The 27,679-nt window shown below is 42.6% G+C and overlaps 1 protein-coding gene across 2 annotated transcripts in view; it reads left to right on the top strand.

Annotated features, from left to right (window-relative positions):
- The first annotated feature begins 14,589 nt into the window (after positions 1-14,589).
- LOC147904531 (alpha/beta-Hydrolases superfamily protein) overlaps positions 14,590-27,679 on the top strand; it is a 29,252-nt gene continuing 16,162 nt past the window's right edge. The window contains exons 1-7 of one of the 2 annotated variants that reach the window (XM_087394608.1): positions 14,590-15,136; positions 15,256-15,300; positions 15,413-15,566; positions 15,720-15,789; positions 18,494-18,542; positions 18,653-18,750; positions 21,772-21,910. In XM_087394608.1, coding sequence (XP_087250734.1) covers positions 14,642-15,136; positions 15,256-15,300; positions 15,413-15,566; positions 15,720-15,789; positions 18,494-18,542; positions 18,653-18,750; positions 21,772-21,910 — 1,050 coding nt within the window. In that variant the 5' untranslated portion in view covers positions 14,590-14,641. The remainder of the gene's footprint in view (positions 15,137-15,255; positions 15,301-15,412; positions 15,567-15,719; positions 15,790-18,493; positions 18,543-18,652; positions 18,751-21,771; positions 21,911-27,679) is intronic. The other variant, XM_087394616.1, reaches the window with a different exon arrangement.

The following is a 27,679-nucleotide window of genomic DNA, read 5'->3' as shown; positions in this document are numbered from 1 at the left end:
GACGCGTATTATGGCAACTCAAGTAGAGATTGCACAGATGAGCTACAATAGTATTTGGCCAAGGTAGGTGGTGCACCTCCAAGCTTTTAGAAAAGACAAAAGGCCAGGAGCATCAACGGAGCGATTGATGTGAGTGATTGCTTGTTTTCTTCCCCCATTCCGCTTTTGGGGGGAATGTTGGCGAAAGCATCATTTGGAGACCTTGGGAATACACTAGCTCTTTCTTTGGCCACATGTTATTGGAACTTTGTGTGCTAGTTATTGGACGAGGCTATGTAAATAATCACGTGGAGATTGAGGCTTATCCAATGCATGATCTGATCATGGTGGTGCATGTCAGCCACATGGTAGGAAATATCTAGCATGGAAATCCAATCAAGTAAAGTTGATTTATGATCATTGAGGGGGTTCTTTATGTTGAAAGTTGAGGCAATGACTATGTCTATCAATTGAGGTATTCTAAACAATGGAAACTTTCTTTGTCCAAGACCCCAATGATAGTTGACTTTGTGGGTTTAGAAGTACATTATTTTGTCTCACTAGGCCACCTTAGCTAGCTAGTAGCATGTAGTAGGGTTCTGGATCTTCTTAGCTAAGTTGATAGTCTTAGTCTAGAGTCATATTGGGGTTATATCTCATGTAGTCAACAAAAATCCTCAGATATTTGCACTAAAATTCAAGGTCATCCTATGTCTTGTGTCAGCTATTTGGTTTACTTTTCCATTTCATGTGAAGTTTTTAATCTAGTTTCAATTTGAGTTGTAAGAGAGAACCAAATGATTCTACGTCCAGCGATTTGCAACATTGATAAAAGAGCCACACCTATTGCAAAGTTACTAGCATATATTTGAACTACTTTTTTTTTTAAATGAGACTCAATCCACATGCACTTGTTGTGCCTTTCTTAGTTATGGTGGATCCTAAGACATGTCCCAGCACATGTACGTGGACAATTGCAAGGGGCAACCACTTGTGGCCTATGCCTTGAAGGAAGAATCCTAGTAGGATTCAAACGTAGGTAACCAACTCAGGTGGGCATATGCGAAAAGGTTCAAGATACTACTTTGCACTTTAAGTGCAAAGTAGTCTCTTGAACCTTTCTTGGCCTCTCAATGGTTTTTCTATAAGGCTTTTTTAGCTTGAGAATAATTTTCCTAACCTTTGAAAAGGTTTCTTAAAACTTGGGAAATATTTTTATATTCTTTTTTTGGAACATTGAGTAACTTTTCTAGCTTCAACTCATTTTTTCCAACTCTAGCTTTGGTACAAATTTTTAGTTTTTAAGGGAATGACTTTACAAGTTTAACTTTTGGCCATACTTTATGGCTCCTTATGGCTTCAAATAAACTTTCTAACCCTATAACCTTTTTGTAAACCTTCAAACATTTTTAAAGCTCTAAATAGTCATTTGGAATGTTCAATACCTTTCTTGGCATCCTAATGGTTTTACAACTATGAGAGCATGCTTTCCCAATTTCAAAATCCTTTGCTTCTAATAGTTTCCCAAAATGAGAATAGTCTTTCCAAATTCTAAATAGTTTTTCCAAATTGATATCTTTTTTTTCCAAGCATTAAGAATAGCTTTTCAAATGGTTTCCTTTGAGAGAAAAAATCTAGACTATGCATGCAAGATTACTCAGCATATGACATTACTGTTAACATGCAATGCGTAGGGAGCCTTGATTTCCAAATACCTTCTTCTAGATCTTGGATCTAGAAGATGCACCCTCTCAAGAGGAAGATTATAGACCTTTCCAGTAACAAGCTTATTTTTCTCCCTTCCTCACTTTATTTTGCTAAGATGTGATAACCCCAGAGGTAAGTTCACCACCCAGAGTAATAATTTCTATTTCCCCTTGTCCAGAAGTAATAATAGGTGGATGATGCACCCTCTCAAGAGGAAGATTATAGACCTTTCCACCACTGACAAGCTTATTTTTCTCCCTTCCTCACTTTATTTTGCTAAGATGTGATAACCCCAAAGGTAAGTTCACCACCTGGAGTAATAATTTCTATTTCCCCTTGTCCCGATTCATCTAAGCTAGGGCTTTGCAGTATCTCCCATTTCTTTGGCCTCTTTTGTTTAGCAAGCCCTATTGCTTTCACTGCCTTGTTGCCATCTGACCTTGAGAGAGTTGGTAGAGATGGAAAATCAAGCTATATTCCTCTCTTCTAGAGGAATGAATTTCCATGCTCTCTCTATTGTAAAGGGTGCAATTGCCACAATAATATTGTCATGTTTCACCACGAAACAACTTGGGCCACACAAATCTTTCCTAAGGAGTTTCTCAAACTCCCTAACTCTGCCCATCATCCACATTGAGAAATACCATATCACTATCTGAGTCTTCACAGTTTGTGCTTAAAACTTTTCCTCAAGACTTTGGACTATTTGATATTTTACCTTCTCCACTTTGTCTAGAAATGAAAAAAAAAAGTTTTTGTTCAGGTGTGAATGTAAGACTGCACTCATGAGTAGGATATGAAAGAACAGTGTCAGTAGATCCATGAGGCACCAATCCCAAAGACAAAGATGGCTTTTCATGTTGTTGAGAAGGCATTAAGTATTTTGTTTGCTTGAGTCTTGCAGGAGATCTAATGGAATTGAGAAGGGCTCAACGTACACGTGTTCTTCTTTTTTGGACTCCTCACTAAACCCAGCACTATCTTTGCTAGACTCGAAAAGATCAGACGAAGCTTTCAAACAAGGTGGACCAGAGATCTTAGTAATTGTCCCAAAGGTCTTTTGGGGTTCTTTTGAAAGCAAATGGGCCTATTCAAATCCTGCACTTTGAAGCAAAGATCTTTTAGCAAGTTATGAAGTATTCAATCTTTCTTGCGTACTCTTACCAGGAACATCCTTAGAACCTTTTGTGGACCTCTTGGTAGCCTTCAATTGAGGAGGAGAATCAAATGAAATTTCCTCACCTCCTTCAATAGCCATAGCGTTAGATCTCTTCTTTGATTGCGAACCTTCATCATCTATGCATACATAGATATCTAAACAAATATTAGTGTGGCATAATTTATGGTTTACTAATTATGATTAAGCACAACAAAATTACATTGAAGTCCAATGATATAGCGTGATTAAAAGTAGGTACATATATCGTATAAAGTAAATGATTGACTTTGATGTGTAACATCAATTTAAAGCTTTAGTTATGTGTATGACATGATTTGAAGTTGAAGGAGATGAGCAACAATAAGAAGAGGCTTCAACATGATGTTCAACATCAAGTTAACGCTTCAATTTGATGTTTTACATTGGATTGAAGCTTCAAGTTAATGAAGAACGTCAAGTGAAGCTTGAAGTTGATGTTTTACATAAGATTAAAGCTTAAGAACGTTAAACGAAGCTTGAAGTCGATGCTTCGATTTGATGTTTTACATCAAGTTAAAGCTTCAATGCTATGTAAAACATCAAGTTTTACATCAAGTTTAAGTTTAAAAGCTTAAACTTGATGTTTTGGATAAAAAACAAGCCTCAAATTTACTTTTTACAAAAAAAAAATTCAAAAAAAGTCCTTTAAAAAACCACGGAAAACTCTTTGTATGACAAAGAAATGAAACTCAAATTCAATGTTTAACATCAAGATTAAGCTTCAACTTGATGTAAAAAATCAGATTTGAGCTTCTAGTTGATGGAAAACATCAAGTTGAAGCTTGAACTCAATGCAAAACATCAAATTAAAGCTTCAACTTGATGTTAAACATCAAATTGAAGCTTCTATTCTTTATTTTGCACTTGCAGCTTCAATTTGATGTTTTGTATCAGATAAATAGATGCAAAACATAAAATTGAACCCTCAACTTGATGTAAACATCATATTAAAGGTACAAGTTGATGTTATACATCAATTCAAAGTCTAGATTTGATGTAAAACATGAAATTTGATGTTGACATCAAGTTCAAGCAAGAACTTAATATTAATCACAGTACGTATTTCATTACTACGTGAATTATAAAGAAATATTACATGTCTGCCATGCTAGCATATCCTTTACAAACACATTGACAATGAACAATGGATTTGTAGAGCTCCAAGAGGAGGAAGACCAAAGAAGAAATAAAGGTTCTTCAAAACTCACTCTACAATGGGTCGCATGATGCAACAGCACAAGAGGGTTGCATAGCCAAGAGCGTGGCTATGAGAACATGGAGGTCATAACTAGGGAGAGCTCTGTTATATGTGCATCGAGATGAAGGAGCACCCAAGCCAGGCACGGGCCTAGCAAGAGCACATGAAGGAGCGCAACAAAAAGGTGTGCCAAGGTGGAGAAGGCGGGAGGGCCAGGTCTCAACCAAGAGAAGCACGGCTTGGAGAGAGTTGGAAAGACATTTCTAGAGAGGTGTGATGGAGAGGCATTGTTGGTAGCTTTCACATAGAAGATGCTGCGAGAGAAGTGCGGGTCAGAGAAGATGAAACATAGTAAAGAAGACGTTGCAAGGGAGGAGCGCAGAAAGAGCCGCTGAGTTTGGCCAATCAAGGGTAGCACGCACAGCCTGAAGGCACAGCCAGGACCTTAGCAAGGCTTTGGGTATGCTTGGAAATGACTAGAAAGAGGTACAATGAGGAGCTAGAGGTGTAAAGAAGATGGCGATGAGGGTGGTAGTTTGAAGAAGGTAGAAGATGGAAATCGACTCTCCTTAAGTGAGACAAAAAGCATGCAAAAATCTACATCCTAAAGTAAAAATTGGGTGTGAAGATAGTTTGTTTTTAACTTTTGCATCAAGTTAGCCTCCAACTCGATGTTTTGCATTCAGTTGGAGGTTAAGTTGATGCAAAAGTGAAAAACAAAGTGCTTTTGCTCCTAAATTTTTCTTGAGGACATTCCTTGGCCCCTTGATCTATGAGCACCACTTGATTTTGATGCTCAATATCGAGTTGAGCCTTTGACTCAATGTTGGACATTAAGTTGAGCCTTCAAGTTGATGTTGGACATCAAATGCAAGAGGTGCAGGCCAGGCAAAGAAATAACAAATCACAAATTGGTCTTACTATCATCGACTGTGAGCTTGATGCTAGACTTCAATTTCAACCTTGAAATTGATGTTAGACATCAAGTTAAAGTTCAACTTGATGTCTGACATCATGTTGAAGGTTCAACTTCATGTTAGACATCAAGTTCCACCTTCAATACATCATGTTCATGTGCTAACCTGTTGTTTGACATCAAGTTAGCATATAGCTTATGAGCTCTCACTAATTCACTATTCTACAAATGATAATTTGACACTAAACATTATCAAAACAATAACATTTTACCAAGGATATTTATAAATGATAGAAAAAGGAATCTTTTAGGTATCTTTTTATGTAGTCAAAAAATGAGTACCTCACTATGTACCAGATGAGTATGAAGGACCCTCTTCATTGCAATTCCATAGGCAAAAGAGATACTTTGGTAAAGGTCACAAAGATCTTATGACTTTAGATAGTCAATTCGAATGGCCATACAAAGTGGATGTTGCATTAAGAATTGTTTGATGTGGATTGGACCAAAAGGTTTGAAGGCTATGAGAATGTTCTATTTAGACTTGAGCAGTGAGGAGCAGGATAGATTTCTTTCTAGTCATCTTATTCCATTGGAGTTCCTTTGCTACATGACAAATTTGAATACCGTCTATGGAGTAATTTGGTGTGTTGAGTTGGTTTCAAAGTGGTGTTGAGTTTAGGAAATGGACACTTAGAGAGAATCAAATGCAGAACAAACAAATGGGGAAAATATTTTTACCTTGATGCTATGAGACAAGTTGGTCTATTAGGCAACATGCAATCACATGGATGGAGGAGAATTTCAGACTACATGTAGAGGTGATGTCAACTACAGGTAGGCTCCATCTTTCAGACAATTTTACAAGGTCAGAGTTGTTTTCACTTTATAAGAATGACATGCAGAGCACACGAGAAAAGTACATAAGCTACTCTTACTTCACGAGACTATGGAAGAGTCAATTGAATAATGTATCCATTCCCAGAAAAGTAATAATGGGTGTAGTGCACTGCCATGTTGTTTTTCGTCCTTGTAACCTCTCCCACTCATAGTTTTACATTAGTATGTGCTTGCGTTTTTGTAAGGTGCACATGACACTTAAAGTGTAGTGCCATGTGATTCTTTGTCATTGTTGCAACCTCTCCCACCCATTCTGCGTTAGCATGTGCTTGCCTTTCACGCAACAATAGACTACTTTCCTTTTGCCTTTGTTTACACAATTGACCTAAATTTCCTCTATTCATGCAATCTTCCCATAACTCCTTTTCCTTCCTCATTGCATTTTGCTAGCATGATTTTTGCTACTAGAGGCATCTGATGGAGTGGGAGGCAAGTTCCATAATGATCAGATGGAAGGATTCCTACTCAATCAAGGCTTTTAGATTTCATCACAACTTACCTCTAGGCCCAATGAGTGGTTAATTATAGAACCCTTGATCTTCAAACCTTCTATTTTTGAGATTTAATATCATATAATGGTGCTTAACAATGCGTTGCTTAGACACCCCCTAGATGGCCTCCTTTCCATTAACAATCTTATAAAAAAATGTTCTCGATAAGTTCTTGGTCAACATCGTATGCCTCAAAGTTGTTGTACATGTCAATGATGATCTACTCTTTAGCCTCGAGACGTCCACCTCTGAGAGGTTCACTTCCATTGGATTCTCTAATTCCATGATGGATCCTTTCTTTGAGCCCTTCTCTGGGGGTATTTTCTTCAACACCCACCTCCAAATTGATTGATTTCATTTTAAATTGTCTTACACTCAAGTCCAAAACACCCTTCCAATAGGGGGAATCATAACTTTTTAATTTTACTCAACTTAGAAGTGTTAGAGCTAACATGGGGAGACCATGAGCAACCGACTAGAGTGTGATTGAAGGATTGTAGTTGATCAAGAATAAACAAGGCATCATGCTAGTAGTTGAAGGCCCTCAAGAATTCAAGCTTCCAGAGGATATGCTTCTCATGATTGCTTTGATGAGCAAAGAACAAAAGAGCACCATGTCTATATTTTGCTCAATGCTGATTCTGATGTGGAATGAATCAGGCAAAGGGATGGTGAACAACACATCTCTTGCTATTCCTTCTCCCACTACATGTGTAAACAAATGAATTATTGAGAGGTTAGGCCATGGATGAAGTCTCTACATGCAAGGAGCTACTACTGCAAGGAGAGAGAAGGGGGTGGTAGAGCAAAGGTGAAGGGGAATAGCCCACAAGGAGAGGTGAGGGGAAGGTGATTTAAAGGTGAGGGGGGCTAAGAGAGTAGCCGTTTGAGAAGGATCGGTGAGGGAGGATGGGTTAAGGGAGCAGCCATGAGGAGAGGGGAGGTGATGAAGTAAACACGAGGAGACTGAGGGAAGGAGGAGTAAGCATCCCTACAAGAAGAAAGGAGGGGAAGGTGGAGTGAAGGTGAGGGGGGTTGCGATAAGATCGGGGGGTCTATGAGAGAAGCAAAAGAGGGGTTGGTGGGATCTAACACAGAATGCAAAAGGGCTTTGTGAGAGGAGAGGTGTGGAGGGGTGGTAGAATGAGTGAGTGAGGACGGGAGCAAGGGGGATCAACCACAAGGAAAGGGGAGGGGAAGGTGGAGCAAATGTGAGGGTGGCTGAGAGATCAATTAAAGGATGAGTGGTTGGGTGAGGGGCTAAGGGAATAATCAGAAGGCGAGGAGAGGGGGTGGAGTGATGGTGAGTGGGGGGGGCTAAGAGAGTGGCCATAAGGAAATGGTGGGGAGTAGATGTGAGGGAGCTAAGGGAGCAAATGCAAGAAAGAGGGAGGGAGAGGTGGAGTGAAGGTAAGGGGGGTGGAGAGAGTAGCCCATGAGGAGGGGTGGGTGAGCAGAGGGGAGGGGGCTAAGGGAGACACCGTGGCACAAGGAGGGAAGGGAGAGATGGAGAAAAGGTGAGGGAGTTTAAGAGAGCAGGAGAGGGGAGGGGGAGGTGTAGCAAAGGTGAGGGGGGCCAACTTGCAAGGAGAGGGGAGGGTGAGGGGCTATGGGAGCAACCATGTGGAGAGGGGAGAGGAGGGAGTAGTCACAAGGAGAGGGGATATGAATAGGAGAGGCAGGGCGAGGTAGAGCGATGGTGAGGTGGAGTGAGGGCGCTAAGAGAGTAGTTATTGCAAGGAGGGGGTGAAGGTCATGAAAGGGAGAGAGACTAGAGAGTAGAGGGACCATGAAGCTATGAGAGGGACATTGAGAGAGAGATAGACAGGTGGGGGTGGCAAGATAGCTAGGAAGAGGAGAGGAAGGAGAGAGGATGCTAAGTACCATTGTGCTACAGGCAAACAAGAGAGAGGTCAAAGTTTTTCCTCTTTTTAAAATTAAGATTAACAAGTTTGCCTAATTAAAGGGGGTGGTAAGCCCCAAAATAATGACCTAATATAACATTTGGCGGACACCTAGGGCCTACATTGCAATAGCCATAGACTCGAAACTAATCTACTACAAAATTAGCCTCTATTGAGAGGAAGGCATGGCTAACCACTGGATCCAACAGTTTCACAAGTTGACCTAAATCACATAGATAAATCTTGACTATAGCTAGAATCACCAAAACCCTAAACTCGAGCTAGATCTTGTGTTTAAACACTACCTTGTTCCTGAATTCCCAAACCCGCAAGACAGCAGCTGCCCTAAGGTATGGCCAACTTGCCATCAAGGTTGACAGGAGCTTAATAATGTCCCCTAACATGGGGATTCTCAATTGAGAACCAATAGCGAAGCATGTCATCAGACCCGAGAGTCTGACTACCACTTGAAGTTTCTTCCACACTTCACGGACAACTGGGCACTTCCTGCAAAAATGTATGAGGTCTTCCATGCCATTGCCGCACAGCAGGCACCCAAGATTTATTAGTAGCCTCTTACCAACTTGGCTACCACTGGGAGCCACTAATTTAAGATCTTCCAAAGGATAAACTTGGCCTTTCCCATAGCGCATATTTCCTTGAGCTTGTTTTTCCACCATGCATCCCTGCTTCTCAATCCCCATATCTTGTTAAGTCTTGCCGAAACCCATTGGGCCATACAGAGTTGCTTGTAAATCACTCTAGCCGAGAGACTACACATGGGGTTCTGCTAATGAACCACTAACATTCCAACCCATCCCTTGCATGTGCACTATTTGTTGGCCATCCCTCCGGAACTCTATCGACGATAGCATGGAGAAGATATGCTTCTCCCTTAGAGATGGAAAAATTTGCTCAAAGATCCTGAATTGATTTCCAATCTGCCCTCCCCTTGGTTCCAGACATCTTGTCATTTTTGAATCCCTTTTCTAAAGAGGTTCCTTGCTCTGGTCACGTCGTGGATGTTGAAGGCATCGTCCCTCCTGTTGAGAGCCTTGCTCCACCAGATGGATTCGAGAAGGCTTATGTCCCCCCTCAGCCCTTCCAAGTCAATAAGGGTATGCATTCTTTCCATGCTAGAACTAGCCCAGATGCTAAATCTGAGCCCACTGCCTTACAAGGAAACTGTGACATCAATCTTTCATACCAACCCACCCCTCTCCATTGTCCCACCCCTTTTGACCTAAGAAACTCTTGATGATTTCCACCCACAGGGCTTGATTAGTACACACATGCGCAAACCACTTTTCGACCATTGCGATATTCTTTAGTCTCACATCTGGCAGTCTGATCCCTCCCTTGAGCTTAGGCGCTTTCAATTGCTCCCAAGGTATGTAATGCATCCTTCTTTTCCCTGATTCTTCTGCATAGAGAAAGCTTCTGAAAAGGACTGCAACCTCTTGATAATGGGCTTTCCTAAAGTGCCAAATAAATGCTACATACGTGATCGAGGCCGAGAGAATGTGTTGCATGACTAGGCTTCAAGCATTCCAACCCAGGTTTATCTCATGCCAGGATCTTAGCTTTGCCTTTATCTTTTTCTTGAATAAGCCCAATCTCTGTTGCAGCATAGCCCCCCCCCCGAAGGGGGCCCCGAGGTATGGTTTAAAGAAAGCTCCAAGGCAGTGGTATTTGAAGTTTGATAGGTTTATGGTAGAGCAAGGATTTAGTAGATGTTATTCATACCACTGAATTTACTCTTAGAAACTAGAGAATGGTAGATAGGTGATCTTGTTATTGTATGTTGATGACATTCTTATTGCAGGCTCTAACATGCAGGATATAAATGTGCTCAAGAGGAAGTTGGAAAATACTTTTGCAAAGGATTTGGGTGCTGCAAAGCAAATCCTTGGCATGAGAATAACAAGATACAGGAAAAACCACAAGTTGACATTGTCTTACAGTAGTACATTGAAAACGTATTTAGAAAGGCTTCAAATGTAGAATGCAAAACCTATTTCTACACCTTTGGCTAATCATTTCATATTATGGAAGGAAATGTGTTCCAAGACACAGGAGGAGCTTGACTACATGTCAAGGGTTCCATATGCATCTCCAATTGGTAGCTTGATGTATGAAATGGCATGCACAAGGCTAGATATTGCACATGTAGTGGTCATAAAGTGGATTCTCAGACATTTGAGAGGTACAATTGCTCATGTATTATGTTGTAAAGGTTCAGACATTTCTCTACAAGGATATGTTGATACATATATGGCAGGTGACAAAGATGGAAGAAGGAGCACCGTCGGGTATGTTTTCATTGTAGGTGGAACAACAGTAAGCTAGGTTTCAAAGTTGCAAAAGGTTGTTGCAATTTCTACAATAGAAGCATAATATGTTGCGTTTACAGAGACTAGTAAAGAGATGATTTGGTTCCAGAGGGCATCCCTACCTAACAAGCCTTCTCAAGGTGAACCGCCCTACTGTACCACCATTGATGCAGAGAACCATCGCTACATTTCCAAACAAACACTCCATCTTCTTGAGGAATTTTGAACTAAGCCCTAGCTGTGCTCAAGAATCGCAATTCTGAAATCCCATCTGACTTTGTCGTAGGCCTTGTCTAGGTCAATGCCAAACATAACCACCTTTTGCCCAGTGGCACATGTGTGATCCAGAGCGAGCAACACATTTAACACATTTTTGAATATGTCTAGGCCCTTGACAAAGCCGTTCTGTTCCTCATCCATGACCGTACAACAGAGTTCTTTGATTCGGATGGTGAGGGATTTAGCTATTATTTTATGCAAAGTATCAAGCATAGTGATAGATCTCCAGTCACCCACCTTAGCCTACTTTGCTTCTTGGGTAAAAGTTTCATTAAACTTGAATTTACATCTTTGGATAGAGAACCCTTAGTTATTGTGTCATTGTCCATATCTACTAGGTCATGAATCATCACATCCCAAATGGCTTTAAAACAATTCTCCATTAAGGCCATCGGGGCCTAGGGCTTTGTCATCTACTAGTGCATTCAATGCCTCCTCCAATTCCTTTTTGCTAAACAACCTTGCCAACAAGGACCCTTGATAGTCAAACACCCTTGGGACAAAGTCCATCTAAAACACCTTAGATTGATGTGCCATTCTTCATCTTGCACAACTTCCTCTCCCACGATCACACTTAACTCCTTCTAGAAAACAACATCAATGTGCCAAAAATCTATAAACATCCTACCTTGGGCATCCTACAGTCGGCGGTCTACAAGGTCCCTTTGATGCTTCCATTTGACAGACATGCAGAAAAGCCTTTGACGGGCAATCTCCCACAGCAAGTCACATCTGGTGACTCTTAAATTGTGCTTGCTTAGCCTCAATTAGCTTTGCTTCCTACACGGCTAATTGCATGTCAACCAATAAAGAAGCCAAGAGAAGGTCCTTTGAAGAATCCATAATGGTGGCTCTTAGAGCCACCCAAGCCACTATATCTGCCTGGAGCTACCCTTTGTGTGCCACACAATACTTTCAATCCTCCTCCCTTGCAATTTGTAGAACCCTTTGGATTGCAACATCCCACCTACTAATTGGATCCCTTACCTCAGTGGTAGCCTCCTGCCAGGGTCTTCTTATCAACCTGCAAAAAGTTTTGGAACTTAGTAGCCCTTTATTGAACTTGAATGGAATGTCTCTAGATCTATCCACTTTACCCGAATGTGATCCGAGAGGGCAATCATGGCCACACAAACATCTTTTAGAGGCCCTCTCATCTACCACCTTCTTTTGAGATGTAGAATAGGTTGAGTCTGGTGGCTCTAACCTCGCCTCCTTTCCTTCGGTTAGTCCATGTAAACTCCAAAAACCTGTTCAAGTCCAACTCTTTAGCTTCAATCAAACCTCGACCCATGCATCACTCTTCCCAAGAATCCCTCTCAGCCCCGTTGATCATTGCACCCACATGGGATCTGTTGCTGAGCTTCTCTATGGCATTCGAGTCACCTTCTAAAATCTAGTGACCATCACCCACGCACTCACTAAGGGAGCTCCGGGAAGACACTCTCTCATGGGCCGAGGTGGGCGCATAGACACTTGCTACATTGAACTCAAACCCATCTCGTGACACCCCTACACCTATGAACCATCCCTCTTCACTCCTAACAAGCTCACGGGACATATATATATATGTGTGTGTGTGTGTGTATGTATGTATGTATATACATGTGTGTGTGCGTGCGTGTGTGGGTGTGTGTATGTATGTATGTATGTACACGTGTGTGTGTGTGTGTGTGTGTGTGTGTATGTATATAAATATATGTTCTAAAAAAAGGAAGCTTCTATTAATGCTTGAAAAACACTTTACAACTCAGCTACCAAAAGGACCTAAGGAAGGTCCGTATAAGAGAAACAACTTGCTGCTAGAAAATAACCTTGGGCATGGGGTTACTTTGAGCATTATCTGATGAACCAAATTGAAAGACCTCCTCTCCTACCTCAGTGACGATGTGGGAGGCGAAATGTCAAAAAAGATTAAAAAAAAACCGAAAAAAGGTCAAAGTCAAACGAATCGTAAACAGAAGGAGAGTGGCATAGATCATTTTGCACTTCCTTTTGCTAATATTTTGGAATGCATTGCTCCCACAAGGAGGTGGAGAGTTCCCTTGGGGATTTCAAAAGCCTCTTTGGCCATTCCAAGTAAGGAATTTCTGGAAGAGGAGCAACAATCACGATGGTGGTCTATACATCCAATGGATATCACCTGCAGAGGTGGAAAAGACTCTTGGAGGCCAAACTTTCCAAGCACTTACCATACCTGAGATTAAATCTGAACCTACGATTTTGATGGGGAAATCTGAAAAAAGTTTGTCGTACCAGGCTAAGCCAGCCATGCACCATCCCTGCCCTTAGACTTGGCAATGAAGAATATGATTATCGACGACCACAAGGTGCGACCTTTGAACACATGTGGGAGCCACTTTGCAATCAACGAAATATTTTTCACCCTGCAGTCTGGGAGGTCCACACTGCCTTGATTCTTTGGGGCCTTCATTAGCTCCCAGGGGATGTAGTGCATCTGATGTTTCCCACCTTCCTCTACCAAGAGGAAACTTCTGAAGAGTCTCTCCACCTCCAGCCAGTGCGTTTTGGGGAAGTGCCAGATGGAGGACATGTATGTGGTCATCGCGGAGAAGATATGCTTAATGATTAGCAATCTAGGGTTCCACTGGAGCGTGACGCCATGCCACCGCTAGAGCTTGGCTTTGATCTTTTCCTTGAACCATTTGAAGCGCTATCTCATTGAGACATCTAGGGCAGGCCCAAGGGGGCGCCTACGTAGCAGACTATTTGGCCTCTGGGGATACATTTGAGATTCAAGTTAGTGAGCCAGTTGGTGGGGGGCGAGTCACCATTGGTTTGGAGGAGGAATGTTTTGGGCCAACTGTAGTTAGAGCCAGAAGCCGCGTAGAAGATGTTGAAGATTTGAAAGAGCCAGGTAATGGACGCCTGGTCCTCCTGGATCAGAGCAACTGTGTCATTTGTGAACATTTGAGTGCATAGTTCGTCCCTAGAGGGCAGATACATACCTGCAATTCTTCCATTGGTCTGCTCCCTTTTGAGCATTGTCAGCATAGGAACTGTTGCGATAGCAAACAAGGGGCTAAAGGGCAGCCCTGACGCACAGACTTGTGAAGATCGAATCTGTCGACTGCGCCACCATTGAGGCACAAAACTGTACCCGCATCCCTAAAGAGACATGGTTGGCCGAAGTCGAGGCTTATAAGAACTTCTATGTAATCCCAACGAACCCTGTCATATGCCTTGTCCAAGTCGATCCCCAAGATGAGCAGTCAAACTCAATAGGCAGAGGGATACCATTGATGAGGTAATGGACTCTCACGGCAATGAGTTCTGGCAAATTGCAGATGTCTGCCGCATCAACCTTAGTGCGGATGGGCAATCCAGGATGACAGCTGGCTGGAAAATGTGGGACCTAGCGGTAGAGGGATTTCCGAGGATTAGAGAAACAGGCTAGCACGGCCATGCACTACCCAAGAACGGGGGGAGGCTTTAAATGCCATGGCAGATGACCGGGGACCGAGGCCGAGGTAGAATGACATGAGAATTCTTTAAAGTCTTGTGGGGCCATCTTGGGCCAGTGAAGATGTTGGGGACCTTGGGGCCTTCTAGGAACTGTAGATCTAATGAAACTATTCCCTAAGTGGCAAGACAGTAGTCGCAAAATGTTACCTCTATAATCTTAGACAGGCTATATTACCTCTATAATCTTACACAGGCTGCTGCTGCTTCGTCTTCTTCCTGCTGCTGCTACTGAGCTCGTTGTGCAGCAGCTATGGCGATCGTCCATCAGCTTCTTCCTCACGCTTCCTACACCTTTCAATGGCCCCCCTCCTCCCCCCTTCGATCCACCCCTCCCCCTCTCCATAGCCATAGCCTTGCTTCCTCAGCTTCTCCCGAGTCCCCATCCACCCGTCCCCTCTGTTTGCCTCACAGTTTCCGCAGCATCCGTCCCTCCCCCCCATGCTCCTTCTCCCCTAACTCTTTCCTTAGAAGCAGCGCTCCAGCCGCAGCAGCACAAACTTCCCTTGAGAGTCCTCCGTCTTTGTTCGAGCTGCACGAGGGGCAATCCCGCTTCTTCCACCAGCTTCCTTCGGGTTTGAAAATGGAAGTCATACAGCACAAGGCGAGCCCCGTGATCGGTAGTAGCAGGCCCCCTTTCGTGTTCCTGCACGGCAGCTTCCACTCGGCGTGGTGCTGGGCTGTGCATTGGGCCCCGTTCTTTGCAGCGCAGGGCCATCACTGCTTCGCTCTAAGTCTGCTCGGGCAGGTGCGCCTTCTCAGGATAAACATCAGGGGACATTGCATGCAATTGTTTTGATTTTTGGTGGCGGAGGATGCAATTGTGTTCCCGAAGGATCTCTCATCGCTCGCATTCTCGTGCTGCAGGGTGAAAGTGATTCTCCGGCCGAAGGAGCTGCTGGAACGCTTCAGGTAATGTTTAAGTTGAAATGACACGGGCAGGGAAATCGTTTTGCATTGGAAACAAGGAGTTTGTTTCATTGAAGCGTTGTGCTCTTCAATTTCTGATGTTTGATAACAGTAGTCGCACGCGAGGGATGTGGCTCATTTCATTCGACACGAAGTCCGTATACCTCCAATTTTACTCGGACACTCGTTTGGAGGTTTGATAGTCCAACAATATCTGGCTTACGTCGCAGAACTAAACTTACAAAGCCCGCCTACTTCCACTGCCGAAGGTATTTAGCTACTGCAAAAGCTGCTACGACAGTGTGCGTTTATGTTACTGAACTTTTGAATGTACGCGAAGTAGACCTCCGACAACGTTTCTGTAATTCGCATTAGGAAACTTTTTTAGAAAATTGAACGATTTAAGCCTATTGCGTGTGCAGGTTGGGAGGAGCCGTACCCAACCATCGCGGCTGCGATCTTGGCTTGCTCAGTTCCACCCACAGGCAATGGGTAAGAAGGGCATCCGTTTTCATATCTCCTCGTCCTTGCTACAAATCTGGCCCTTTCTCATCGTTTGCAAAGAAATTCAAACAGACACTCCAAAGGTGGACTTGGAGCAAGCTTCCCCTCTCCTTCCCTCGTGCTTTAATTTTCAGAATCAAAATTTTTAATGGAATCTATACAGATAGGTGAAAACGGTAGACACAACATTGGTATAGTCCATACAACTTAGGAGCTTAGCACATGGGAAGAAATAGGATGGGAATGGGAAAAGGTGGTCCCAAGTGGTCCCATGCATATTTCTATCCTATTCCCATCCCACCATGTGCTAACAAAAAAAGAACTAGGGATGGGTTTAGGAGGAAGAGGACACATGGCATCATTTCATGTGTTTAAGAGGTGGGGACCTTGTGGGGACAAGGACACATGCCATCCTTCCATGTTTTTGAATCCCTAAAAAGAGGGAACCCATTTTGGCTGCCAGGGTCTAGAGGCCATGGTCCAGGATGGGAGAAAAAGTGGCTACTCCCATTCTAAATCCATCCTAGACCACTTGGTGTAGGATGGGAGTAATGATGACAAAAAGATTCCCATCCCAAACCCATGCTAGCCCATCCATGTGCTAAGGCCCTTAGTACATACTGGGCCGTTAAAACAGGTCTCGACATATATCGAGATGCGCTGGCGTTGCTACTATCAGTCGAGTTACAATTGAGAAAGGTAGAGAGCACCACATTTAGCACGGATTTTGACAGGCTTTCAATCATAATCCTACACGTGGTAGATACGCGCCATAGGTTTTTCAACCAAGCACAATGACCAATTGAGTGAATCAATGGCTCCTCTCGTACTAAGTCGGATTTTTGTTATGACACCACTTGTTAGTAGGGTACAACCTAACTTGTCTCACGATGGTTTAAATTTAAGCTTATGTTTCAATACCTAGATCTTGAGGTTCCTTTAATCATGATTCCAATTTGTGGGAAAAGAAATAAAGGCAAGTTGGCGTAAGTACTGTGGCTTTGAGCGCACACAAATACTTAGTAATGGAGTTTGAAATAGCACTTGTTTGATGCATTGGTTGGGCTAGTTTTGTTGTATGGTGTCTATGTCTAAGGGGCAACCTCTCATAAGACAATTGGAACATGGCAACCTCTCACAAGACAATTGGAACAAGGTGGGTCAATTTTGGTACAAAGTTTGATGAGCGTCTTAGGAGTTGGATAAACCACACCATACTCCACTCTCCTTCTAGAGATTGGAGTCAGCCTTTGGAATGGAGAGAGATATATAGCTATATGCTAGTCGACAATCTTCTCTCTAAACTTGGAAAGACAGTTCCACTTGTTACAAGGCTGCTCATGACTAACCCAAAGGAAGACTATTCTAGGACAATTAAATATCTTAATTTAGGAGGCCTTCCCTGATGCGTGCCGTATACGACAAACTAGCTTGGATGGAGCTTCTGCTTGGTTGTTGGAATTGAACTTTGTTAGTTGCATGGCGATTATGAAAACGCAAGGACACTTGGTCGTGAATATAAATTTCACAAGCCCACTTTAAATTGGCTAATTATATACAATTGTGCATACATTAAGGTATCACTTTTATAAGTTTTAGGAAGCGCATCTTTTATGCATCCCTAGTGGCAATGATGCATTTGATCCCCTTGTATGAAACTTTGAATTGCAAGGCAGCTTCTTATGACTTTAGAAGTTATAGATAGTGTAAAGTTGCCATGTGTCCACACTAGGTGCGGGGGTCCCCAAACCTCGTCCCATAGCCTCGTAGCGTCCAGAGCCATCAGAAGATCTCGGGAGGGGATAAGTCTGGATGGCTGTAAGGTTTTGCTATATTCCAGGGCACTTGGGCCACATTTATGCTTATGAGATTGATCATCCCTCAAATTTTACATTTGTCACAACTGCGCACATCCTTCGAATAAATCGTGCTCGGTGAAGGCCACTACTTCCAACAGCCCCCCTGACCCCGAGGTAAACAATGTGACCAGCTGATCAAACCAAAGGTGACCCACAACCAAACCAAGGCTGAGCTAGGTAACGTGCACAGGGATCAACAAACCAAATCCGCCCCAAAGTCCATGCCAACCAAACAAAGATCAGTGCCACCAAAGTCCGCAGGCAGCTGCCACCAAAGTCTACGGGGAGCCACCACATGAAAGCAATTAAGAGGAGCTGCTGCCACCAAAATGAATAGTCAAGTCACACTTTATTGCACCCACGGACACGACATCTTTGCAGCACACAGGTCTAGAAATAGCTGCAGCCGCAGCCTCCACCACATGTCATGCACACGACAGCCACGCCGCACACTCCACGGAGAATCTTTGCTCTGATACCATGTTGGCTCCCAAAAGGAGCCACGTGTCACAGGGAAAATGAGCCGGTGGAGGTCCCCAAGTCCTGCCCCCTTGAAAATCCTGCTGCTTACTAGCTGTCCATTTGAGTCCTTTCTTGTTTGGAGTTTGAATCTTTCATTGGCTGGTAGAGTGCACAAAAGTTGTGGTTTTGATCCGTCTTTATCGATTTTGTATTTGTAGTTTGATGATGATGTTCATGAAGTGCTGTAGGTGGTGGAACTTTTAGTGATGATTTTATTTTGTGGTGTGCCTGCGTGATTTAACATATTTGATTGGAATATACAACAAAAGATGTTTGCAAACTAAGAGCTTTTCCTTTTTTTTTGATTGTAGCCCTGTGGTGCGAAGATATATCCTTCGTAGACCGATTGCTTCTATCAAGGTTAGTGCTTGGGATTGCAAGATCAAGCCAATTTGTAGTATTTTGGTTATATCACCCTAGATGTTTTGATGGTATGGCGGTCTTATGATGAAAGTTATGGTGTGTGATAGGTGACACTTAGCTTTGCAGCAAAGGCTTTTGCTTATAACCTCTCACTTTGCCAAGAGACTTTCTTCTCTAGAGATATGCCAGCATATCTTGTGCAAAGGTAGACATGCGTGATATTTTTTATTGTTTATTCTAAAATGCATTTAACTTTGTGTGTATTAGTGAGATCTAATTTATACAAGAAAGTTATACATGGGAGATAAACTAGTTTCTATGCAAAGTGAAGTTAACACTACTAATTGGTTCAAGGGTTGCCCCTCTCCTTACAAAGTGTGAAGAGGATGCACAATTGATCAATGTAGAGGCAAAACAAGGTTGGTGACAAAATACAACCTTTGTTGACCCCTATGGTACTGACCATCTATTCCGTCCACAGTCCTTTGTGACCTGCCCTATGACTAGAGGCCATATACCTCTCCCAACATCTTTTAGTCTCATGACCAAGCGGGCCCGAAGGTTCTATATCAAGTGCCCCGTGCCCTCCAAAATGTTATCCAATGTGGAGTAGTTGCGATCTAGTCACGATAATAATTGTTTCCTTTTGTTTGTGTTGGCGTTTCATTCGTATACATTGGTTTATCTTTGTTCCCTTGTGTTAATATTAATTGTTGCTGGGTGTGTTGTGGTGGATCTTAAACTGAATTTAATTCTCTCTCTCTCTCTCTCTCTCACACACACACATATCTTTTTCTTATTTTTTGCTTTGTGTTCTTCCTTTTTGCTATCGAAATTTTTGTCATTTGGGTTGGGATTCCAAAGCTTAGTAAGTACTCAGCACTAGGTTTACCCAAGAGATTTTGGAATCTTTTAAAATCTAGATGGCATTGGGTACTGATGAGAATATAATCATAGCTATGCTTATTATGTTATAAAAAAAGCATTGTTATTCCGATGGGCACTAATTGTACTGTTTACCTAGAAAACTTCTACATTTTTACTTATGAATTTGAGTGTATGCAATGAGTTGATTTCTTGTGGGACTTGTCCAATCGTTCTTCATAAAGATAGTCAGGTTACGAGATGCATAGATGACTTATTTGTCCCAAACATTCCAAACTTTGCAGATTTTATGTACAAAGATCCAAATTCTTCTAGTGGAGGAATTCATCCTCAAGGCTTATATGAAATTAATCGTACACCTAGTGGAGAGCTTAGCATAACTTGATCTTCTTTAGGTTTAGAAGTTGATATCTATGATAAACAACAATATATTGAATATCATACAAATGCCTCACATTGACTTAAACACCTCTTACATGGTTAAATATGGAGTGATTACTTCACAATTTTATAGGTTCTCTCGTCTTTGATCAAGTAAGTGTGCATTTGTCTCTCAATTTAGTAATATAATCCTATTACTTCTCTAAAAGGACTATAATACAAGGATAGTAATGAAGGAATTCCCCTCTTTGTAATCGTCATATCTTTGGAATTTTAGCTTTTGTTATGTTTAGGATCCTTGAATGTAGAATCAAAATCCAAAGTGTGGAGCTTCAAGGCCCATTTTGTTTTTACTTCTTAGGTTTACTTTATTTTTGGAGGTTACCGGCTTAGTTTAGTTTAGTTTTTTTTCCACTCCCCTATTTGATTTTTTAGTATTATTCATTAATTCAAAATAAATGAATAAATACATACCTAATTAAAAAATAATTATAATTATTCTTGCCCAATGTTTGCGCATTTAATGTTGCACGTTGGTTTATCTTTGTTCCCTTGTGTTAGCATTAGTTCCGCTTCTCTTTTTTTTTGGTGTGTTGTAGTGGATATTAAACCTAATAACCTATGTGTGTGTGTGTGTTTTTTTTGCATTTCTTTCTTAGTTTCTGCTTTGTTTCTTCCTTTTTGCTATTGAAGTTTTTGTTGTTTGGGTTGGGATTCAAAACTTAGTAAGCACTAGGTTTAACCAAGAGACTTTAGAACCCAGATTGCAGCTCGTGCTTGGGTACCGATGAGAACATAAGCGTAGCTACGCTTATGTTTACTAAGTTATTTTTTGTTTTTAAAATTTTCTCATTTACTCATAATCTTGCTTAAAGTCGCTTAGAAACTCCCTTCTTCTTTCGCTTGTTTTATAAAAAAATTAATTTGTTGGATTGCACATATTCTAGCCTTATGAAGGTATATATATACTGGCAGCATAAACTTATTTGCACTCGGGCTCTGTTGTTATCCCTACAGCATGAAAATTTTGGACATGACATGACTGATCACGATTGTGTTTTAGTTGTTTGGGTTTTTGGGGTCCCCACCTTGAGGATAGGTATGATGTAGTTTGTTTTACACGCATCATAGTAGCTAGCTTGAGGAATCAATCGTTGAGTTGGCTTCCCCGTGGACCTGACCATGAAAGGAAAGGAGTGCTGTGCTGTGAGGTTGATGAGTGTGAGAGGACTGCAATGATCAAAATTGTAGTGATGGTATCTGGAAGGATGAGTGACGGTAATTGGAGGATAGGTTGGGGTAGGGCTATATGAAAGAGATTTGTTTGGTTCTTGGCATGAGGGGGTGGACTAAAAGGCTACAGTTCTGTGAGTCAAAGCAGAAAACCCTGTGATGTAATCCACCACACTGAGGCCACCCTCGTGAGGGTTGCATGTGTACTATTCTGGTCCTGGCCATCACTACAAGTTGTTGTATATGGCCAGCTTGTGGGCCATACACATGTTGAAGAGGTACTACCCATAATGTGTGACCATGGCCTCCTTATGCGTATCCCCAGAAACGCGCTGAAAATAGCTCTAAACTTTGCAATGATAGCTTCAATGTAGCTGCCAATCTGCTGGAGGATTTTGTTAGAAAAGATTGATGTCAAGTTTCCTTCTAGGTAGGTACTCATAGCTGCTGCAATAGAGCAACCATTGGTCTGGAGCATAGCGTGCATATCCTTTCCTCTGTTGATGTTCTTGCATCAGCCAGTTTTCACCAGTTGGAGGGCACAGAGAGAGAGAGAGAGAGAGAGAGAGAGAGAGAGAGAGTTTGAGAGCATGTTGACATCAATTGGAGGGCAGAGAACCTGTTGGATAGAAAGAAAGGCCAAAATATATTTTATTTGGGGCAGGGAAGTTGTATTATTCCTGCCATCATTCATGTAGTGACACTCCTACTTGGATGTTCTATACAGGTATCAAAAACTTCTGGCGAGAAGCTCAAGGGTTCCTTTATTTAATCTGCGGGAGCTGAGTGCTTCACTACCAGTTCCTCATGCTGCTGTGCATGCTCCACCAATTCTCGTCATTGGTGCAGAAAATGATTTTGTTGTGGTAATGTTTTGTTCAAACCATTGACCTTTGCTTTTGAATTGATAAGTCCAACAATCGTAGCATTCTCGTTAGGTAGATAAAACTATGGCCTTTGTGCCATACCTATGTACAATAGTTTTGGTTTGAGTTTTGTCAACTTTCTTTGAGCATTTTCAGGTTCTTTCGCATTCTAGGAATATTACAGAGGGAGTTTTTAAAGAGTTACCAATTTCTGCTATCAGACGAGGTGCTTGAGGCAAATTTTGAGCATTGAATCATGTGCATCATTTAAGTGTGGATCTACATTTGAAGCGATGTACGAGTGTCAAACCTTGAGCATTGATAAATGTACGGGAATCAAACCTTTAGCATAGATTCATGTTTGGGAGAGACTAAAATGAAATCGTTTAGACTTCACAAGCAGTTGTAGCTTGAATGAAGAGATTTTGGACTACTGCTTGTGATGATGTAATAGATTACTACGGCGAGATGATGTAATAGATTGCTGCAAAAGTGAAGTGTGAAGGCTTAAGGGAGAGCCAGCATAACAAAGCCCTAGGGCTAACTGCCCTAACTGGACTAAGTGTCCTAACTGACCTAGATGGTACATAAACTAACTGTACCAATAGTCCTAACTAACTATAACTAGGCCTACAAGGCACATACCAAGGTATAAGTGGCATCTATGGATAGCCCATGAGATGGCCTACAAACCCCCCTCCATGGTATGGGCTGAAGTATCCTGGACATGACTCAAGATACCCAAATATCTAGTGTCATGGTTGCACATGTTCGTCCCGTAGGGATATAGCAACCTATGATTGTACAGAGTACAACAGATCAAGTTACAAAAGGTACTAAGTTTAAATCTGTAACATGCAACGGTAATCTAATCGTGTAATTCGCAGCAAGACCTTCTTTAAACCTTTAGCGAGGAATTAGCGTTGTTTACCATAGAGAGAGAAAGGAGATGAGGGTAGAGAGAGAGTAGAGTCGACAACCGATTGGGTCCTTGTACCCACTGAGGGCCCCCTCCCCCAATCAGGGGAGAATTTGCTTTATACTTGGAGAACTGAGAAATACAAAGAACACTCTTCGAGAGAGCACGGAACACGCTTCTGAAGAGCTCACTGTGCACACCTATAGCAGACCCAGAGACTTGAGAGGCAACGCCGACCAATACCTGAGAGGCAAGGAAGAGGCTTGTGCTGTCCACCGGAATGCAGGGTTACTACGTGAGCGAAAGCTAGGAGTGATAGATCTTATGAGAGCTGAGAGATGACTGAAATAAAGAGAGCTGTGTAAAACTGTAAGAGATAACTGAAAAGAGCTGCTGAAACAGACCCCAAACCTTACTCCGTTTGCTGTCCCGACTCCCCGTCTGTTCAGAGGGGGCTGAGGAGGAGCTGTAGGAGGCGGAAGTGCTGGGAGAACTAAATGAGGAAAGAGGGCCTGGAGGCCCCTATTTATAGGGCTTTTGGGGCTGGTTGGCTGGCCTCATAAATGGCAGCCCTAGGTCCTATAAATGCCAGCCCTAGGCCCCATAAAGGCCAGCCCTAGGCCCCATAAAGGCAGCCCTAGTCCCCATAAATGCCAGTCCTAGTCCCCATAAATGCCAGCCCTAGGGAGGGGTGCAGGGTAGCCTATAAAGGCAGCCCTTCCCCTGCCATTATCTTCACTTGTTCCAACGCTGAGGGGACCCAAAAGGGCTCCTATCCTAGGCTGGACCTAAACCTATCCCTAAACCTAAGAAGGAAACACTGCTCTGAATGTGAGCAAATGAGGGTTGGAAATGAGAATTAGAGCAAAAGAAAGTGCTCCTGCAAGGAGAAGAGCACTTAGAAATGGAGAGAGAGATCCAATGGAGGAGAACTCGCAGCCCGAGGCAAAGGGATGCCAAATGAGGAAGAATGGGCTCAAGGAGTGGACTCCAGATCACTTCAACACACTCCAAATGGCTCCAAACGTCGGCACGCAGCTTGAGGCAGCTTCAAAATGCTGGGACACAGCTCGAGGCAGCTCCGAAATGCTGGCTTGTAACCCGAAACAGTTCAAAATGCTGGCACGCACCCCGAGGCAGTCCGTACAGCCCTAAATGTGAATGCAGCAGGTCCGTACAGCATTATCTATCTGTCAGCAGGTCCGTACAGCATTAAATGCTGTCACAGCAGTTCCGTACAGTTGCGCAGCAGCCTTAAATGCTTCCGTACAGTTGTTACAGGTCACACGTGTTGTAAAAAATGAACTGCAGCAGGCTGTAAAATGCTTCGAAATGCAGCTCCCTTCGCGGTGGTTGCTCCAAAGTGTGGTCTTCCCGGGTCAAAATGAGATCTTTCGCGACATGAGTGCTTGGAAAGGTCTCAAACACTTGTGGGAGTGTGAAAACCAGCATAAGACCAGCAGGAATGAGGGCTCTAGAGGTTGCCAAACAGCTTGGGAAAGCTATCAATGGCTGAGCGAAAGGATTCCCAACCTGCTCTGATACTGTTGGGTGTTGGAAGCAATGGAAGCTCAAAAATGGAAGCACAAAGGAGAAAGACGAGATGCTGTAATAGATTGCTGCAAAACTGAAGTGTGGAGGCTCAAGGGAGAGCCAACATAACAAAACCCTAGGGGTAACTGTCCTAACTGGACTAAGTGTCCTAATTGACTTAGATGGTACATAAACTAATTGTACCAATAGTCCTAACTGACTATAACTAGGCCTACAAGGCACATACCAAGGTAGAAGTGGCATCTATGGATAGCCCTTGAGATGGCCTACACTTTCATGGTTGAACCCTCACAATTAGAGAGGGAGAGTGACTGCATGTACAAGAGTATGTGAAAGATGAACACTTGAAAACAAGAGAAGCCTATACTTGACTAGGTTGTGTTTTTAGAGGATGAGTTTGGGAATGTTCCTGGATTCATCTAGGTAATGCTTCTGTTGTATTAGCGGACATGCAAGTTTCACCTTGTGAAGTTTTCGTCCATGTTCTGGCGTGCCGGTATTCTATCTTAAATGGTGTGTTGCCCTATCAGCTAGATTTAGATGCTCGTTTGGGTGGGACTAAAATGAAATTGTTAAAGACTTCACATGTAGTGTTGCATACTTCATTAAGGGGACACTTCTATGTAATGTATTCTCTCATCCATGGTTATACCTTTTCTATTCAAGCACACCCTACACACTTTCTCATGTATGGCTTTTCAGAAGGGAGGCCTCACTGTATGGGTCACACATATTACACATTCTGCAAGGCAGATTCTTGTTCTCAATTATCATTATGGTCTCCTTTCTATTCCTTAGCTTACTAGTGATATTAGATTACTAGGACTGCTTACAAAGGTGTCAGAGCAAACTTTCACTCTTTCTTGTAGGAAATGACCTGTCCTAGCCTCCGCATGATGCCAACCTTACACTAAAAGGTTTTCCATGCTATTGAGCATAGGAGAGATGTTGAGAAGGCATGAGAATTTTTTGACACCTGTCATCCCACATGATCCTCACAGTGGCCTTTGCATTGCCTCATGTCACCAGATGTCATGAATCCCCCCCCCGCCACACACACAAACACACATATGTGTGAGAGAGAGAGAGAGAGAGAGAGAGAGAGAGAGAGAGAGAGAGAACGTGCACACACACACACACACACACACACTTACACTTTTATGTCCCTTCATGTGCTTGGGCTGTCCCAAACTAATGAGATACACCTTTTCAGTGAACGGACACACTCCGTCAACTAAGAGTATATCCCATCATGACAAAAATTTGAATTTGTACGATTGTATATATTCTAGTCTTACAAAGGTATGTAACGAAGTGTCACTTTTTCGTGAAGGGTGACACCTTTCTATTTAGAAATGCACCCCTTCCTTTGCCAAAGGTCACCATCTTTGGATAGGCACCCTTTGGGAGCTTCACAAAGCGCGTCTCCCCCACCCGACCCCTCTCCATCAGGGCTTCTATGTATGTATCCTCTCTGCCAATGCTCTCTCTTTTGCTGCCATTTGGGCTGCCATATCTGCCTGCAATTAGTTATCTTGGCTGCCCGTTTTACCCTCATCTATGCGCTCCTTTGGTTCACAATCTTGCCGATGCCCAACTTGTAGATGCATAGCCCGGCATCTGCTAAGATGTGGCAAAAGAAGTGCACAAATTTTAATCGAATCCAAAGGCAAAAGTGGACTGCACACTAAGACTTAACGCCACCATCTGTTGGAGGTAATGGCCTTCACCCTCGCATGTGTAGATTTAGGCCATGTACTTAGTTTTCTCAAAAGTAGGAGCCGATAGCTAATGTAGAGGGCTATACAATCAATGGATTCCTTCGTACAAAGGGGGGTGGCATCCCATATATCGTTCCTACCCTTGGAGAGCCCTCCACAGTCATCCCCTCTCGGGACTTTTTGTGGAGATGAGCATGCGTGTGGCTTTGGGATAGGCTTGGGGACCCTGCACCCGGCGCAAATCCAAAGTCACGTAGCAGCCTTTGTTTGGCTTCCAACATTATCAACATAGCATTAATTTCACAATGTCCATTTTCTTTGAGAATGATTCACCGTTATCATTGATGTTATGCACACATTTGAAGTACATGAAATGAATAGCCCTCATATAATAAATGTATCTAGCCCATCATCGCCTAGGAACTCTTCATCACATGGGGCATCAAACTGGTACTCCAATTGAGTTATAGGCCAAACATTTCCACTTTTGAAACATGGATTGTTCACATTACTTGTCGTCTATGACTCTAAGAGGCATCCTAGCTACACCACTACCTCCCAACAATAGAGGTGGTGATTTCCACGGGTGGTATCATCTTACTCCAACTTCCCGTGCTTTTCATTTTGGATAGTACATTCAAGGAGCAGCTTGGTTCTTCCGAGCACCATGGTACAGACTAGAGCGCAAGGCTATCACTATTGAAGAATCAACCATCTCATCATCGTAGCTCTTGGAAGATGTTTGGCTTCTCCGTGCACTCATGATCTAGTTGTATTTACAGATGCTCTCGACCCTAAACAAGTTCAACAGCTTTAAGAGAGCATGGCTACCTTGGTATGTGTTGTGTATCTTCTCTTACAAGCTTTTAATTAAAAAAGACTTGACATAACATTTTGAAAGCTTGTGTTGGTTAGCTAAACCACTAAACCCTCTCCTACTAGCTTGCTAAAATGTGCAAGATACTTTGATACAATTGACCTCCCCAACAATAAGATAGCCCTAGCTGCATCAGTGTTGCATTCCTCTTGTAGAAAAGGTGCTTTAAGAGGAAAAAGGTGTAACAACTTGGAGGTTCTTTAATCAAGTCATTCGTAAGCATTTTTTACTTGCTAATGTGGATTTTCAAGCTTGTTCATAACTTGAAAACCAGCTCCCTATTTACCTACATATTCCAATTCGCCACGTTGATGTTGGAGATTGGTGACCTTATTGAAAATGATAGACTAAAGTAGCCTTCATATTAATTCCTCAACGGACCCATGTCTCAAAAGCCAAGCTGTCAACCATAGCATATGTCAAACCGATAACTGATTTTTAAGGTTTCGTCCAAATTTGTTCTCAACAACTACAGAAGCATAATTCAAGTGGCTTGTCTTGTTTATCTAAGGATGGCATCTATTCCCATAAAAAATATGAGAATGAAGGTTCTCGAAACAATCAAGATCCGACAATGTTGGGAAACAATCAAGATCCGACAATGTTGGGATAGGGTTGGTCACCTCCCCATCTGTAAGCCCCCATATGACAAGAGCAAAAGGGTGATGTGGCTGCCATGCGGGCAGCATGCTCACAGT

The sequence above is a fragment of the Dipteris shenzhenensis genome, chromosome 2 (assembly GCF_047967505.1).
Source record: "Dipteris shenzhenensis isolate YYH24624 ecotype China chromosome 2, Dip_SZ_1.0, whole genome shotgun sequence".
In the NCBI taxonomy this organism is placed as follows: Eukaryota; Viridiplantae; Streptophyta; class Polypodiopsida; order Gleicheniales; family Dipteridaceae; genus Dipteris; species Dipteris shenzhenensis.
This window is presented reverse-complemented; position numbering and strand designations above follow the sequence as displayed.